At 43.3% G+C, this 16,522-nt stretch overlaps 2 protein-coding genes across 2 annotated transcripts in view; both read left to right on the forward strand.

Moving 5' to 3' along the window:
• Window positions 1-480: 480 nt before the first annotated feature.
• LOC149114432 (uncharacterized) lies at window positions 481-1,461 on the forward strand. The gene is made up of 2 exons (XM_089286965.1): window positions 481-941; window positions 1,017-1,461. Exons 1-2 carry the CDS (start codon window positions 506-508, stop codon window positions 1,049-1,051), a joined length of 471 nt encoding a protein of 156 aa, XP_089143091.1. The 5' UTR covers window positions 481-505; the 3' UTR covers window positions 1,052-1,461.
• Window positions 1,462-3,680: 2,219 nt separating this feature from the next.
• Window positions 3,681-16,522, forward strand: part of LOC149114433 (uncharacterized) — a 13,624-nt gene continuing 782 nt past the window's right edge. The window contains exons 1-8 of the mRNA XM_089286068.1: window positions 3,681-3,699; window positions 3,795-3,847; window positions 4,377-7,446; window positions 9,773-10,297; window positions 11,007-12,471; window positions 13,596-13,854; window positions 14,503-14,530; window positions 14,992-16,522. The exon at window positions 14,992-16,522 is cut by the window's right edge and continues 782 nt beyond it. Of these exons, the coding sequence (XP_089142194.1) occupies window positions 3,681-3,699; window positions 3,795-3,847; window positions 4,377-7,446; window positions 9,773-10,297; window positions 11,007-12,471; window positions 13,596-13,854; window positions 14,503-14,530; window positions 14,992-15,299 (5,727 nt within the window). The 3' untranslated portion in view covers window positions 15,300-16,522. The remainder of the gene's footprint in view (window positions 3,700-3,794; window positions 3,848-4,376; window positions 7,447-9,772; window positions 10,298-11,006; window positions 12,472-13,595; window positions 13,855-14,502; window positions 14,531-14,991) is intronic.

A 16,522-nucleotide genomic window follows, 5' to 3' on the forward strand; every position in this document is an offset into this window, starting at 1 on the left:
TTTCCGAAGGGTGGATTCCACGTATTAGACGATCTGATGACAGAGGGAGGTGAGGACAAAGCGTTGCTAGACTTATTCACCAAACACTCTCATCATCAAAATATCACCGTGTTGTACTTGTGCCAAGACATGTTTCCACCAGGGAAATACGCTAAGAGTATTTCCAGGAATGCCCACTATATCGTTGCCTTCAAGAATCCACGGGATCAATTAGGGATGAAGAATTTACTGCTTGAAGCTTTTCCCACTCGCTGGCAAGACATGATGGACGCGTATCAAAAAGTGACCGAACAACCGTTTGGGTACACGGTCCTGGATTTACATTCCGCCAGTGATGACAGGAAGCGCGTGTTTAGTCACCTCCTGACGCATGAAGGATACCCGCGCTGGCATCGAAGAAAGAGAGAGGATGTCTGATCCTTGACCAAAATGGTATATTAAACATCAGTTTAATCGACTCGGCTCATTTGAAGCACGTTGTCTTGAGTGAAGGTCGACGAGAATCATGGATGATCGTTCAACAGATATTTTTGGTCCCGTAGAAGATAACAATGATGAAAACGTAGAAGAGGAAGAGGAGGTGGACGAAGAGGAGCCTGAAGAGGAACGGGAACAAGAGGAGGATAGTAGCAGCTCCGAAGAGGAAGAGGAAGCGGACGACGATGAACCGGATCCGTGGAGTCCGTTACGTCAGAATGTCGGGGAAGATCTCAAAGAAATCTACCTGAAAGAAGTCCAGCAGTTCCTGGATAAGGGAAAATCCCAAAACTATGCCGAAAATGCTGCTTTTAATGCCCTATTACCCGTAAGTAGAAGAAGGCTACGAAGGACTTACTTAGAGCGTCTAAAATGGACTCACCGTATCAAACACGACGCAATACACCGTAAAGTCATGAAGACTCTTCGACGCTTTATTGAGGAAGACGACATGGATTTTGACGAAGCAGCCGAGTCGGCAGTGGCGAAACGGAAATTCCTGTTAAAAAGACTCGTGTGAAAGAAATTACTTCCCAACAATGATGACGAAGAGGAAGTAGAAGAAGAGACCTGAATTAGCCATGTGCCTCTTATAAGAGTGTGTGACTCCAGGGTTTTAGTCATTATTTTTAACACACCACACATGCAAGATGACTTGCTCCAATCAACTGTCAGGGAATGACCAGAAGGTCGTCTGTAAAAAGGCCTACCACAAAAAATATTATTCAAGGAACAGAGAGCGAATCCTGGCCCAACAAAAGAAATATCGTGCAGAGAACGTCGGAATTCTCAAAACCCGTCGTAAAAGATGGTATGAAAACAACAAAGAACGACTCGCCCGCAGCCAGAGAGCCTATTGTCAACAGAACAAGGAGCACATCAGAAATTACCGAAGACAATACTGTAAAAACAACAGGGAACGGATCAACGAATAGTGGAGACGTTATTATGCCAAGAATAAGGAACGGATCAGGCAAAGACTTCATGACCAAAAGCAAAGAAAACTAGGCCAGAATATTGTCCGTTTTGGGGCCAGGGACCAAGACTCTGTGAAACTGGAAACGAGTCTAGTTCCCAACACTTTGTGCAACACCGACGGTCAAGACTTACAATTATAATCAATTCTCCCTTTGGAGTTATTATTATTCAATAAACGTTATAAAGACTCAACAATTTAGCAATTCATTTCCACTTGAAACATTTCAATTGTATTTTATTTTTCTTCTCACCTTTTACCCTATAAATTTTTGTCTAAACATATACAGGCAAAAACTAACGATAGATAAATCCGACGTTTCGGCGACATCGTGGCGCCATTGTCAAGGGAAACTAATTAAATATGCGATTTCAAGAGTAACTAAGAGTTCAGAGTTTCTAATTTGCATAAGTTAGACAAAGACTTTAGCGCGAACTGAGTCTGCTTGTACATTTAAACACGGTCGTAATTGTTTAATGAGTAACATCTCATTAATGAGACAATCAAACTTGTTGTGGCATTTTTTCAACACGCTAAAACAATTGCGAAGGTCATCCGGAATCCTGCCTGCGTGTCTACTATCATAGTGATTGCGTACTGACGAGGTCTTGCTTCTATGTCCATCAACGCGTACGAACAGATGGCCACGGGTGTAACCGACATAACCAGCATCGCACTGGTCACACTTGAAGTTATACACAACGCATTGTTGATCAATGAGCTGAGGCTTAGGTTCGCTTGTCGGGAACTCCTGGGCAATCTTGCGGCTCGTAAACACCGGTTGAACACTGGTCTGCAGCTTCACACTGAGATCTTTCAACTGTGTCTTCACGATATTAGCAGACTCCTGGTCTTTAAAGGGTATGACAACCCGAGTAGTGTTTTCTGTCGTAGATCTGGACCGTAATGAGGGCTGCTCAGCGACCTTTAAATTTAGGAAGGTTTTGACAGTGGAGTCAACAAGGTGCTTGGGATATTTCAGTTTAGAGAAAACAGACTTCAGTCGTTCGCACTCCTCAGTGAAGTAGGACCATGACGAAGACAGGCGATGTGCGCGATCGAGCATAGTTGTCAATAGTCCGCGCTTGTACCTATTATCGACATGACTGTGGTAATGGAGAAGCAGACCACTGTTTGTTGGCTTCACAAACACTTTAGTTTCAATACGAGGCGCTCTGTTTAGGAGTTGCGTACCGAGAAAGGGAAGCATTCCATCATTTTCGACCTCCATAGTAAAGTTGATGGCGGGGTGAGCGTGGTTGACAATGGCGCCACGATGTCGCCGAAACGTCGGATTTATCTATCGTTAGTTTTTGCCTGTATATGTTTATCTAAATCATTGTTGATTAAATTTTTGTCTTATTATTCGCTACTCGTCAAGGATTGCATTCACGCTAGATCAAATTATTTCTGTTCCATTTTTTTGATAGTGTTATCTTATTTGAGACACAATGACCAGCTTTCTGTAATTTTAGCGCAAACGTTTTCGACATTAAAGTTCGTTTGAAACATTGTGCGATGACGATAGAAACCGGTCTTTTTACTCGATCAACATGGCAATGACGTCATATCTTTTAATGTCAGCCCAAGAGTTTTGATATTAAAGTTCGTGACATTTGACATTGTGTAATGTGCTCTCCTTAAGACAGGGGGACTGGGGAAGCCAACCACTGTAAGTACTTTAATTCATTCTGATTGGTTCCCGATGAGGTCACCGTCCCAGGATCCTTTGCACCATCCTATCTAAGCTGCAGTCGGACCTAAGTCTCTCAGTCTGGCCACTTGCCGGACGGATCTCTGTCATTTAGGACCACAGGACACTGTAAGTATCGAGTTTAAAGTTGCCTGACAATTTTTGCATAACCCTGGCGTGATTTGTGTCGCCATGGAAATCCGTGAGACCGATCCCAGTCCTCCGTCGAGGCTGGTGGGCTGTTTTCCAACATGGCTGACGTTCGTGGGCGCCGCCATCTTGAATTCTTAATTCGGCTCCGGATTGGCTAAAATTTGTGGCGGTCATCTTGGATTTGGAAAACAATAGCATCCATTGTTCTCCAAACAATAGCCTATTGTCTTTCTAGGCTCCTGATTGGTTACTGCCCATATAAGCCACCATTACTACTTATACTTATTTACTACAAAATGAAATTATTTCTTTGAAAATCACTATCTGTGTATACTTCCTCAAAACTTTGATGGAGAGGATCACATGATAATGATCAACAAAATGATACACTTCTACTGGGGTTAGCAAAGCACCTTTACATATCGATGTCATAGCACAGCATACTGAAAGAGTGCTACAAAAAAAAATTTTTTTAATTTTTCTATATTTTAATAGAGTTGAAGAGTTCACAGCTTGATCTACCACTCTTAAATCCACAAGTCACTCATGTAAGTTTACTTTTTAATACTTATCTAATCGTCTCTGAGCAAACTGCCCACGAGGCACAGGCGAGTCGATTATCGATCGCAGAAAACGAGAGCGAGTTAATGTCTTAGTAGACACTATAAAGCATAGTAGTCAAATACCTCGACTGTTGGCTATTTTAGCCCTAAGTTTCTCTTTCAAGGAAACACAAGCTTGATCTTGATCCTTAAGGAATCAATCAAAAATAGAAGAACCAATAAGACGTCGCAGAAAGTTTTTATAATGTAAACAAAACTGAAGTAAATTGTATGGCAAGTTGTAACGATTTCAATTTAATCCTTCGATACAACTTTCAAGGATAAAGAGTGAGGGAAAGATAATTATGCTGTCACACAAGGGTGGGAGGGACTGAGCAAGAAAAAATGGTTATATTGGGTTACATTTTTGCATACAGGAAGTACTGATTGAATTGTTGTCTTAGCTAGAATATTACTGTGAAAATAGACCATTGATATTTGACGTGCTTATTGCACTCTTGGCATTGCTTACCAGCGTCTGGGTGATTTTAAACAAGCCGTGAAGTACCACAACCACCATCTTCGCATTTTCAAAGAACTGGGGAACAGGGCAGGAGAGGGACATGCTTATGGCAATCTTGGCAATGCTTACCAGGGTCTCGGTGATTCTAAACAAGCCATAAAGTACCACAACCAACGTCTTAGCATTGCCAAAGAACTGGGGGACAGGACAGGAGAGGGACGTGCTTATGACAATCTTGGCAATGCTTACCAGAGTCTGGGTGATTTTAAACAAGCCGTAAAGTACCACAACCAACTTCTTAGCATTGCCAAAGAACTGGGGGACAGGGCAGGAGAGGGACATGCTTATGGCAATCTTGGCAATGCTTACCAGGGTCTCGGTGATTCTAAACAAGCCATAAAGTACCACAACCAACGTCTTAGCATTGCCAAAGAACTGGGGGACAGGACAGGAGAGGGACATGCTTATGGCAATCTTGGCAATGCTTACCAGAGTCTGGGTGATTTTAAACAAGCCGTAAAGTACCACAACCAACATCTTAGCATTGCCAAAGAACTGGGGGACAGGGCAGGAGAGGGACATGCTTATGGCAATCTTGGCAATGCTTACCAGGGTCTCGGTGATTCTAAACAAGCCATAAAGTACCACAACCAAGATCTTAGCATTGCCAAAGAACTGGGGGACAGGGCAGGAGAGGGACATGCTTATGGCAATCTTGGCAATGCTTACCGGAGTCTGGGTGATTTTAAACAAGCCGTAAAGTACCACAACCAACATCTTCGCATTGCCAAAGAACTGGGGGACAGGGCAGGAGAGGGACATGCTTATGGCAATCTTGGCAATGCTTACCGGGGTCTCGGTGATTCTAAACAAGCCATAAAGTACCACAACCAACGTCTTAGCATTGCCAAAGAACTGGGGGACAGGGCAGGAGAGGGACATGCTTATGGCAATCTTGGCAATGCTTACCAGGGTCTCGGTGATTCTAAACAAGCCATAAAGTACCACAACCAACGTCTTAGCATTGCCAAAGAACTGGGGGACAGGACAGGAGAGGGACATGCTTATGGCAATCTTGGCAATGCTTACCAGAGTCTGGGTGATTTTAAACAAGCCGTAAAGTACCACAACCAACATCTTAGCATTGCCAAAGAACTGGGGGACAGGGCAGGAGAGGGACATGCTTATGGCAATCTTGGCAATGCTTACCAGGGTCTCGGTGATTCTAAACAAGCCATAAAGTACCACAACCAAGATCTTAGCATTGCCAAAGAACTGGGGGACAGGGCAGGAGAGGGACATGCTTATGGCAATCTTGGCAATGCTTACCGGAGTCTGGGTGATTTTAAACAAGCCGTAAAGTACCACAACCAACATCTTCGCATTGCCAAAGAACTGGGGGACAGGGCAGGAGAGGGACATGCTTATGGCAATCTTGGCAATGCTTACCGGGGTCTCGGTGATTCTAAACAAGCCATAAAGTACCACAACCAACGTCTTAGCATTGCCAAAGAACTGGGGGACAGGGCAGGAGAGGGACATGCTTATGGCAATCTTGGCAATGCTTACCAGAGTCTGGGTGATTTTAAACAAGCCGTAAAGTACCACAACCAACATCTTAGCATTGCCAAAGAACTGGGGGACAGGGCAGGAGAGGGACATGCTTATGGCAATCTTGGCAATGCTTACCGGGGTCTCGGTGATTCTAAACAAGCCATAAAGTACCACAACCAACGTCTTAGCATTGCCAAAGAACTGGGGGACAGGGCAGGAGAGGGACATGCTTATGGCAATCTTGGCAATGCTTACCAGAGTCTGGGTGATTTTAAACAAGCCGTAAAGTACCACAACCAACTTCTTAGCATTGCCAAAGAACTGGGGGACAGGGCAGGAGAGGGACATGCTTATGGCAATCTTGGCAATGCTTACCAGAGTCTGTGTGATTTTAAGCAAGCCATAAGGTACCACAACCAACGTCTTAGCATTGCCAAAGAACTGGGGGACAGGACAGGAGAGGGACGTGCTTATGAAGATCTTGGCATTGCTTACCAGAGTCTGTGTGATTTTAAAGAAGCCGTAAAGTACCACAACCAACATCTTAGCATTGCCAAAGAACTGGGGGACAGGACAGGAGAGGGATGTGCTTATGACAATCTTGGCATTGCTTACCAGAGTCTGGGTGATTTCAAACAAGCCGTAAAGTACCACAACCAACATCTTAGCATTGCCAAAGAACTGGGGGACAGGGCAGGAGAGGGACGTGCTTATGGCAATCTTGGCAATGCTAACCAGAGTCTGGGCGATTTTAAGCAAGCCATAAGGTACCACAACCAACCTCTTAGCATTGCCAAAGAACTGGGGGACAGGACAGGAGAGGGACGTGCTTATGAAGATCTTGGTATTGCTTACCAGAGTCTGTGTGATTTTAAAGAAGCCGTAAAGTACCACAACCAACATCTTAGCATTGCCAAAGAACTGGGGGACAGGGCAGGAGAGGGACATGCTTATGGCAATCTTGGCAATGCTTACCAGGGTCTCGGTGATTCTAAACAAGCCATAAAGTACCACAACCAACGTCTTAGCATTGCCAAAGAACTGGGGGACAGGACAGGAGAGGGACATGCTTATGGCAATCTTGGCAATGCTTACCAGAGTCTGGGTGATTTTAAACAAGCCGTAAAGTACCACAACCAACATCTTAGCATTGGCAAAGAACTGGGGGACAGGACAGGAGAGGGACATGCTTATGACAATCTTGGCAACGCTTACCGGAGTCTGGGTGATTTTAAACAAGCCATAAAGTACCACAGCCAACGTCTTAGCATTGCCAAAGAACTGGGTTACAGGGCAGGAGAGGGACATGCTTATGGTATTCTTGGCATTGCTTGCCAGAGTCTGGGTGGTTTCAAACAAGCCGTAAAGTATCACAACCAACGTCTTAGCATTGCCAAAGAATTTAAGAACAGGGCAGGAGAGGGACATGCTTATTACAATCTTGGTTGTTTCCAGTATTGTCAACACGAGCGTGGTTCTCTGAAAACACAACTCACTACGCCTGTGAAATTGGACAAAGAACAGAAAGGTAAATGCGGATTATATCTTATTATTTTGGTGTGAATGGTAAACGCAATTTGATATCCAAGAGTTTGTACATGGAGTTGCATACAAATAGTTGTTAAAAGTATACTTTGATATGTACAGAAAGAGGGATAACAATGGGGTGACAGGCCTACACAACTCCTATCCACGTGTAATAGCCGCTTTGAGAGTTTTGCTCGAACTAGTATATTTTTGAGGATCTGCCCCTTTTGTATGGTACGATAGGGGGATCTTTGAATATTTCGCTAAGGAATTATCCTGTTTTTAGGAGGACATTTCACCAGAGTAGAGCCGTTAGAGGTCATAGGTCTACGTGGTTTCCGCTGTTATCCGCATGTAATTTGTAGAGTTCGACACCTCTGTTTTTTGCCACGTGCTAGTTCCTATTGGCTCATTTTTATTGCAAGATATGTTTTAAGCTCTCTAAATATTAGCTCTGGAGGGACAAAGTTTGAAACATTCCATGAACATGTTGGTTACTTGCATTTTGTATTATTACGCCGGGCCCGGCTGTTTGACTAACTGTTGCAAGTTATGCTGCTTCTTATCACGGGTGTCATATTTATCTTTGTCCGGCGTCGCCAGAGATAGCAGTAGCTTTCCTTGTTGAAAGCTATGAGTCAGTCTTAGAGAGACGTGCTTATGCTTCTTGCATCAATTTCATCGAGCTTTTTGTCCTTCCAGTTTGTTCGTTCTGGAGCTGCAAATGTAGATGTTCACGCGTAAGTCTGTGGACTGTTTCGCGTATTGTTTATGATATTGTGTGGTTTTGTTCAGGCAAAAGCTCCGAATTTAGGAGTTCTTCCTATGATTGTTCATCCATCTCCACGTTGTGGTTGTCATTGCTTTTATTTGCGATGTTGTCAGGTTTTCTTGAGACTGTTAATAGTCCCTCTTTTGTTAGGAGGCTCGTAGCCTTGTAGATCAGGCAAGACCGCGGTTTCGATCCTTCTGGATCTCATCAGTTGCCGATAACAGGGAGTGGTAGAGACCAATACTCGGTAACACTCCGCACCTGGCATATTTTTTTGGTATTATATACTCATTCGGCGAATCGAGAATTCTTGATTGTGATTGGTAGTTTTGCCACCAGCGAATGGTGAGCATGAAGTCTTCGATCCTATTGTACACAGCTTGACACTGTGTTTTCTATGATGGCTATAACGCTTATTTTCTCCAGCATGTGTGATTTGAATTTAAGGACAAAGCGTAAGATCGTTATGCGTTGTATTTATACGGCATATCTCCAAGTTTTGGGGGATTGCGTAGAGTATTTTGCACGCATTTCGTATGTTTATCCTTTGTTTTTAGTGTAGCTAATGTACACCTTGGACTCACATGCTGTGATTGGATTAAGTTTGTACTCGCACGTGATAGGACGTGGCCTGCCTGGTAAAAGTCAACAGTGATAACAATGGGGTGACAGGCCGACACAACTCCTAAAAACAAAGGAGAGAGAGCTTAAAACATATCTTGCAATACAAACAAGCCAATAGAAACTAGCACGTGGCAAAAAACAGAGGTGTCGAACTCTACAAATTACATGCGGATAACAGCGGAAACCACGTAGACCTATGACCTCTAACGGCTCTACTCTGGTGAAATGTCCTCCTAAAAACAGGATAATTCCTTAGTGAAATATTCAAAGATCCCCCTATCGTACCATACAAAAGGGGCAGATCCTCAAAAAGATACTAGTTCGAGCAAAACTCTCAAAGCGGCTATTACACGTGGATAGGAGTTGTGTAGGCCTGTCACCCCATTGTTCAGAAAGAGGGAATCAGAGTACATTGTATCCGATTTTGCCCAGTCTCGTTTAGCACTCATCAGTTCACTCTTTACTGTATTAAAAAACTGCCAAACAGAACATAAAAAGAAATCTATGGCAATCAGTAATGAGAGACTGACTGGCCCAAAACAAGTATTCTCACACACCACTGGTAGCCATTTCAAGGTGATCGCTGCCGCCTGACCTTTATTGCAAAATTAAAGCTAATGCAAATAGCAACACGCCGAAGACTGGAAATAACAAAAAAGTTCAAGGCTTGTACATCGTACTTTAAAATCTTTGGATAGGTAGATGGAAAAGTCAGCAGTGGCAGAGGCAACGAAAACAACCGCCCACCCCACAGGTCACATACCCTGTGTGCAGTTGGTTTCTCGTACGCCGAACGGCGCAGGAGAAACCAACTGCTCGCAGGGTACAGGTCGCACGACCTATACCCAGGCCCGCAGCGGTTTGTGAGAAAAACATTTTTCACTTATTTTGTTTCAGTCAGCCAGTGAAAAATTACTCTTGTGTTTTGCAGGTCTTATTCCAACAGCTATTCTTGCAAGAGGCAGCAAAGCCAAAGCAGCATACAGACGAGCTTTAGAGCATGGTAAAACATGTGACATCCGTGTGCGAGTCATGCTGATTGGACAGGACCATGCGGGCAAGACGAGTGTTAAGCGATCTTTGAAGGGTGGCAAGTTCAACAGAGATGAAGCCAGCACAGCAGGAGCGCAGATGGACCCTTCCTTGTTGAGGGTTGGGTTGCGGCCGTGGAAGCCAGCGTCCCAGTCTGATGAAACCACTACTGTGTTTGATCATAAGAGTGCACAGCTAGTGGCTCGGCAGCTGTCAGGAAGTTCTGATGAACTGGAAGAGTCACCCACTAAATGCAGTTCTTGTGATATGCTTGAGGAGTGTCCTGTAGATAAGAAATGTCAGGCTAATGGAGTAGGCAGCTCTGGATCTTATGCTGATTTGGAAAAGTTTCATGATCAGACCAGTGTTCTATCCAATGGGATAGGAAGCTCTCAAGGTTCACCACTCTTCCCACCCATGGGAGGTAAATATCAATTTGGATTATGTGTAGTACTAAAATTAGCCCTAAGGTTATAGAATCTTAGAAGTGGTGCGAGTTAAAGGATGCAAATTAGTAGGGACGGACTAGGTACATGCAGTCGTAAGTCCCACTGTGAAAGGATTTTATGAATCAAAGTACTTCTAAATACTTATTTTTAGGAACTAATTTTCCATTTTACGCAACGTTCTTAATTGTTTGCTTTTTGTTTGCATCTTTATTTGTTTAGCTTGTTTGTTTGATTAATCCTTGTTGTAGTGCATCAGCAGGCAAGTGAAAATAATGGCAATGATCTTGTATGCCCCTGACTACTGTTCATCAACTAACTGTTTTGCTGTTAACTTAGCACTGTCATCTTTTAGTTTAAAGATGAATTTCCACATTCGCGTCATCTCGCGCGTGTTGAACCACATTCAATTTTTTCCATGGACCTAGGCCGTCCAGTTTTTAAATTTCATCATTTTATTTTTAAAGATTTTTACTTTGAAATTCACGTCATTTAATACGGGTGAGATAACGTACCAGTGGGAATTCCGCTGATATGTTTTTTTCTAGAGTGAGCCGGATTTGGCCGTGTGCATAGTAACTGATTACTTTCACTTGTTTCATTGATGTTCATTACAGGATCCTTCCTTAAATTCCCACACAAGGTGAAGGTTGTTTGTCACACACATTCATTTCTCCTTGTCTTTAGCAGTGAATCACATGGAGCCTACCTCGCCAATCTTTCAAGATGAGGTGTTTACTAATGATCACGATTCGTTTGGTGATCTGCCACAGGAGATCATCAGTTTGGTAGAAGGTATCCTCTTACAAGATAATCAAACAACTGCAGTTGACGAGATATGGCCAGTGATCTGGGACTTTGCAGGCCAATCCCTTTATCATGCCATACATCCGATATTCATGTCACGGGAGGCTGTTTATTTGTTGGTATCTGACCTAAGCAAAGACCTGTTCCAAAGGCCAGACACTTGTGCAAAACCTTCTGAACAGTCGCCTGAGCGGGGGATGGAGATGTCAAACAGGGGCAACTCCAGTCTTGATCATCTCATGAAATGGATGGACTTTGTTCATTCTTTTCAGGATCCCAGCAGTGTAGATGCTGTAGGCATTGCTCAGCCACCCGTCATATTAGTTGGAACTCATGCAGACAAAGTGGTCGGTGATCCATGGCGTGTCATGAATGTCATCTTGGACAGTTTTGAAGGAAAGGCCTTTTCGTCGCATATTGTTGACGAGAAATTTGTGGTCGACAATACTCGTGCTGGCCAACCGTTTCAACATGAGGATCAAAATGTCCAAAGGCTAAGGAAGAAGATTCTTTCTGTAGCTGCAACGTTACCCCACACAAAGCGAGAAATTCCTCTGCAGTGGCTTCGCGTTGAGAAAGTACTACATGGGCTAGCCAGCAATGGCGTCAAGCACATTACTAAGATGGAGTTTAAAGCCATTTCTAACAAAATATGTCAGTTTGAATTCGAAGAAGACAGTGAAGAGCTGCTTCATTTCCTGTGTGATTGTGGTGCAGTTCTTTACTTCAACGAGGCTGACAATTCCAGCAGCTTGGTTATTCTGGACCCACAGTGGTTAATTAATGTCTTTTGTCAAATCATAACTGTTGTTCCAAGCAAGAAAGAACCAATGCGAATCCGTGAACATCGCCGGACTCTTGCTAAAGATGGCATCTTGTCCCAAGAACTTATCAACTATGCTTGTCAAAACCTCAGCCCATCACTTTCCCAAAACTCGCTTCTTTCGATCATGGAAAAATCCAACCTCATTTGCCGCTGGCGTGTTCAGAAGGAGAAGGTACTCATTCTTGTACCTTCAGTGATGACTGCCAAGCCAGAAAAGGAAATATCAGGATTAATTTGCCAAGGCTCAGTTGGACCAATTTACATTCAGTTTCACTCTGGATATGTGCCTTATGGCTTGTTTTCCAGATTCCTTGTGTTGTTTGGTCAGTACGCCTCCCACGATCTTGCTGCCCGACCGCCCAAACTTTCTGCAAATGCAGCCCAATTTTTTATTTGTAAGAGAAACAACTACAATCTGACGTTCGCTTGCTTCAAGAGTGTCATCACAATTCATTTGGTTCATGACGGGAAGTCAGAGGATGGCCAAGAGACTGTTACCATCTGTCAGCAAGTCTGCAGGTTAGTGGAACTGGAGTTTGAGCACACCTTTTAGTTTACCGTAAAGGGTCCTTTTCAGCCACACGTTTGTTTTTGTTTACATGCGAGAGTTTGGCCATTATATTTTGTTCCGAGCACGTCAAACAAAGGAAATCACTGTGAAACTTTTAATATTTTCATTGAACATTGTAATTTTTTTTAGCAAGAGTGAGTACAAATAAAGATTGATTGCTTGCTGGCTGGCTGGCTGGCTGGCTGGCTGGCTGCCTGGCTGGCTGGCTGCCTGGCTGGCTGCCTGCCTGGCTGGCTGGCTGCCTGGCTGGCTGGCTGCCTGCCTGCCTGCCTGGCTGCCTGGCTGGCTGCCTGCCTGCCTGCCTCGCGCGCCTGCCTGCCTGCCTCGCGCGCCTGCCTGCCTGCCTCGCGCGCCTGCCTGCCTGCCTCGCGCGCCTGCCTGCCTGCCTGCCTCGCACGCCTGCCTGCCTGCCTGCCTCGCGCGCCTGCCTGCCTGCCTGCCTCGCGCGCCTGCCTGCCTGCCTGCCTCGCGCGCCTGCCTGCCTGCCTGCCTCGCGCGCCTGCCTGCCTCACGCGCCTGCCTGCCTCGGTCGCCTGCCTGCCTGCCTGCCTGCCTGCCTGCCTCGCTCGCTTGCTTGAACTAAAAATTGTGGAACCCTTGAAGTGGGCAAATGGTACGGATACCTTCTTTAGTGGAAAGCCGAAATTGTGAAATTTCAGAAAAGCAAACCATTCAACCGAAAATCCCGGAAATTCCGAGATGAAATTCAAAGGGAACAGAAATTCCCAGAAAGAAATTTTCGGAAATTTGACTACAGCTCGCGGTTGTGTCCTCTTTTCCGAAAACTGTGGAAAATGTTGTTCCATTGGCCACTGGTCGTTTCTGGGAATGTTGAATGGAAAGCACCCTACACTGTCATAATCCTTTTTTTTGTGTACGTTACATTAAGCTTAACCAATCAACTATTTGCGCGTGGTTAATTTTGGTATAGACGGGTACATTGTTCGTGTTATTATGGGGGTCTTATTTGACTTCATTTTTTTCCTCTGTAAGTGTATGGCTTGGACGCGCATGTCTTTATAGCGCTAGGATCACCGTATGTGTAGTAATGGTTGATTATTGTCGTCTTCAGTTTTGTTGAAGACATTCTCAAGTTTCTTGCTGGTCAGTGTCCATGGTTACACTCCATGACATGGCAGCTGTGTGCCCGCTGTGATCTGTGTTTTGGTGAAGATGAAGATCCTGAGGGCTGTTCGTGGCATCACGTCCACTCCTGTCTTCATCCTGACTGCGCGCACTTCATTCCATTAGCCTCACAGCCTTTAAGATGTGATAGGACCTATAAGCTGAACTCCGTACTTACTGTGGACAAGATTCAACCCTGGATGAAGGTACGTACAAACTGAGAACAATCTACTATTACAGAATCAATCGTGAAGGATTTAAAGTCTGTCTGAGTTGGCGTTGGGTTTTTTCACCACAAAACACCTTTTCAGGTTAAGTAGCCATTCTGTAAGTTGTCAGTGTAACTTGGATATAATGAATTGTTTGAAAGTTGATTCAAGGGCGAGTGTTCTTCCAAAAATTGACGATTTTCATCTCTCAGGATGAACTGGAACTAGCCCACTAAAGAGAATGGTACACGGCTCAATTTGAAGATTTTGTAGCTGCCTTCATGACGATCTAGGTTTAATTCTATTTGAATTCTGTTCTACGGATTGTAATAACTTTTCCAAGAAGCCTTAATTACATGAGACTGACATAAGTTTGTGGTTTATCAGGAGAACTGTCAAGTCAATAAACCTCAGTGAACAGTGTACAATGTTTATATACAAAGCAATTGTAAACAATGTTCGACTAAACGGCTTTGAAGACAAGGTTGATCAGTGCACGAGTGAAAGGGACATTCCTTAAACATCTATGTTTTAGAAAAAGTTCACTGTTCTTGCTAAAGATGTCGTTTAACATAATCGTGCTAGCTATTAGTCGTTTTAAAGTTGTTATTAATGTTCAATATTTGTTTTCTCTTCGTTTCTCAGTATTTCGGTTACAGAGATCAGAAAACAGGTAAACGTGTCTTGTAGCCTGATAATCAAATCTTTCAGTTTATAAAGAGTAAACTTGGTTTACCTATGGGAATAAAAGCTAGTTGGTGATACAGTTGTGAAGCTGGTGATTCAGTTGTCAATGAGTGGTGTAATTTTATTGTAGAGTTGGTAAGTAGTAAAGGAAAGATTGGCAAGATAGGAAAGTTTTTCCTTCCCAGCTTAAAGTCACTTTCGCTTGATTAATTCAGTAACCGATTCTAATGTTTCGTCCTTATCCCGAATCTCTTAGACTTATCTCGAAGACTTGCATTCTGAGATTAAAGAGTTGATCATGTTAAAAATGAATACAAAGAAATGTAGCTGTTGTTCTTATCTACATGAAAATGAGTTAGTTACACAGTTTCCAAGGATTGAGTGGTTGAAATCAATTGCCGTTTTTTGGGTTATGCTTTTGACTTGATACAATTGATTTTCTTGTAGATGGACTTCGTTTTAAACCTGGTCTTGTTTCCAGTGATGATCTGCTGCTCATAGCACGTGATATGGGGGTACAGTGGGATTCTATAGGTCGCGATCTGTTGGGTGAGAAGGAAGTGGAACTCATTGACTACGACCAGAAGACACTGTTTGAAAAGTGCTTCGGTATGCTGACTAGCTGGACGAGAGCTCGAGGATGCAGTGCTACATACGCCGCGTTGGGACAGGCGTTAATGCAGGATCGGCACACACAGGATCTTTGTTCAAAGTATTGCTTGGCATCGCAGGGAGTGCTGGAAAGTAATGTCTGAAAGAAGATGATCGGGAACTAAAAGGCAAGGAATGGGAGAATCTCCTGTAAAGTCATACTCTCTGAGAGTTTATTTATTCCAAGGTGTAGGTTTGTTTGTAAAACTGGCTGGCCTGATTACTCCTGACATATGTGAATAAAATAATCGGTAACTTGAAAGGTAAAAGCGCATTACCGATTTCAAATAACGTTGTTTCACCTTCATCCTAACAAAGACCCTCATGTATATTGAATGTAACTAATTTATGTAAATGTATATAAAAAGTTGATCCGCCAATCAGCGGTCAGCTCTCATACGTACAGTTAAAACAAGACGTAATTATTAAAGATAAGCTAAGAACAAAAAGAAAATACATAAAATAAATAGATAAACGATAATCGAGTTAAAATGCCATCTGCTCGCTTTTTCTAATGCATTAGGTGAAAAACAAAGACAAGAAATAACTGGACTGAAAACAAAAATTGAAGCAAATTTCGGTAAGAATTCTACTAAAACAATGCAACGCTTTCCATTTCTGAGGTATTATAGTTCAACACTAAATTTTTTCCGATTCTTATTGGTTAGAATTGATCACGTGACGCGATAGTGTTCATCCGCGGAGAGACACTATCAACCCATAGTGCCCGTCCGAGGAAAATACTCGGATGGATATTACTCGTCCGTGAAAATATTTCTGTAAACAAGCGGACTTATAGAAGGTAAACAATTGAAATTGTATTACGAGGGTTTTAGTTTGTTTTCTTTTTCAAATTTTACATTTGGCTTTCACGGCTTTCATCTAAAAAAGTTGAAAAATTCAATATGATTTTTTGAACTGGCGCGCGGGAGGAAAATTTAGTGATGAACAATAAAGACAATAGAGTGTTTATGTCTCGGAACTATCGGTCTGATAGTTGCCCCTTGGAAATTTGATGTTCTTGAAACTAGCATATTTGTTTTAAGAACATCAAATTTCCGCGAGGCAACTATCAGCCGATAGTTCCTCGACAGAAACACTATATTGTTTAAACAGTTTATTCGGCCTGTGGCCTCATCAACTATCACCCCGTAGAAATCTCGATCTCATAATCTATTTTTTTGAACAGAAAGGAAGTTAGAGAACAAAAAGTGTTGTGGGAGCACGAGCCGACAGGCGAGTGTTTCCACAGCTTTTCCGAGTTCTCCCAAACTTTGAAGGGTGTTCTGTACTTTTAGATAGCACTGTGAGGAAAAGAAAGAAAGAA

The sequence above is a fragment of the Orbicella faveolata genome, unplaced genomic scaffold (assembly GCF_042242905.1).
Source record: "Orbicella faveolata isolate gen_17 unplaced genomic scaffold, um_ofav_v1 contig_14, whole genome shotgun sequence".
Lineage (NCBI taxonomy): Eukaryota > Metazoa > Cnidaria > Anthozoa > Scleractinia > Merulinidae > Orbicella > Orbicella faveolata.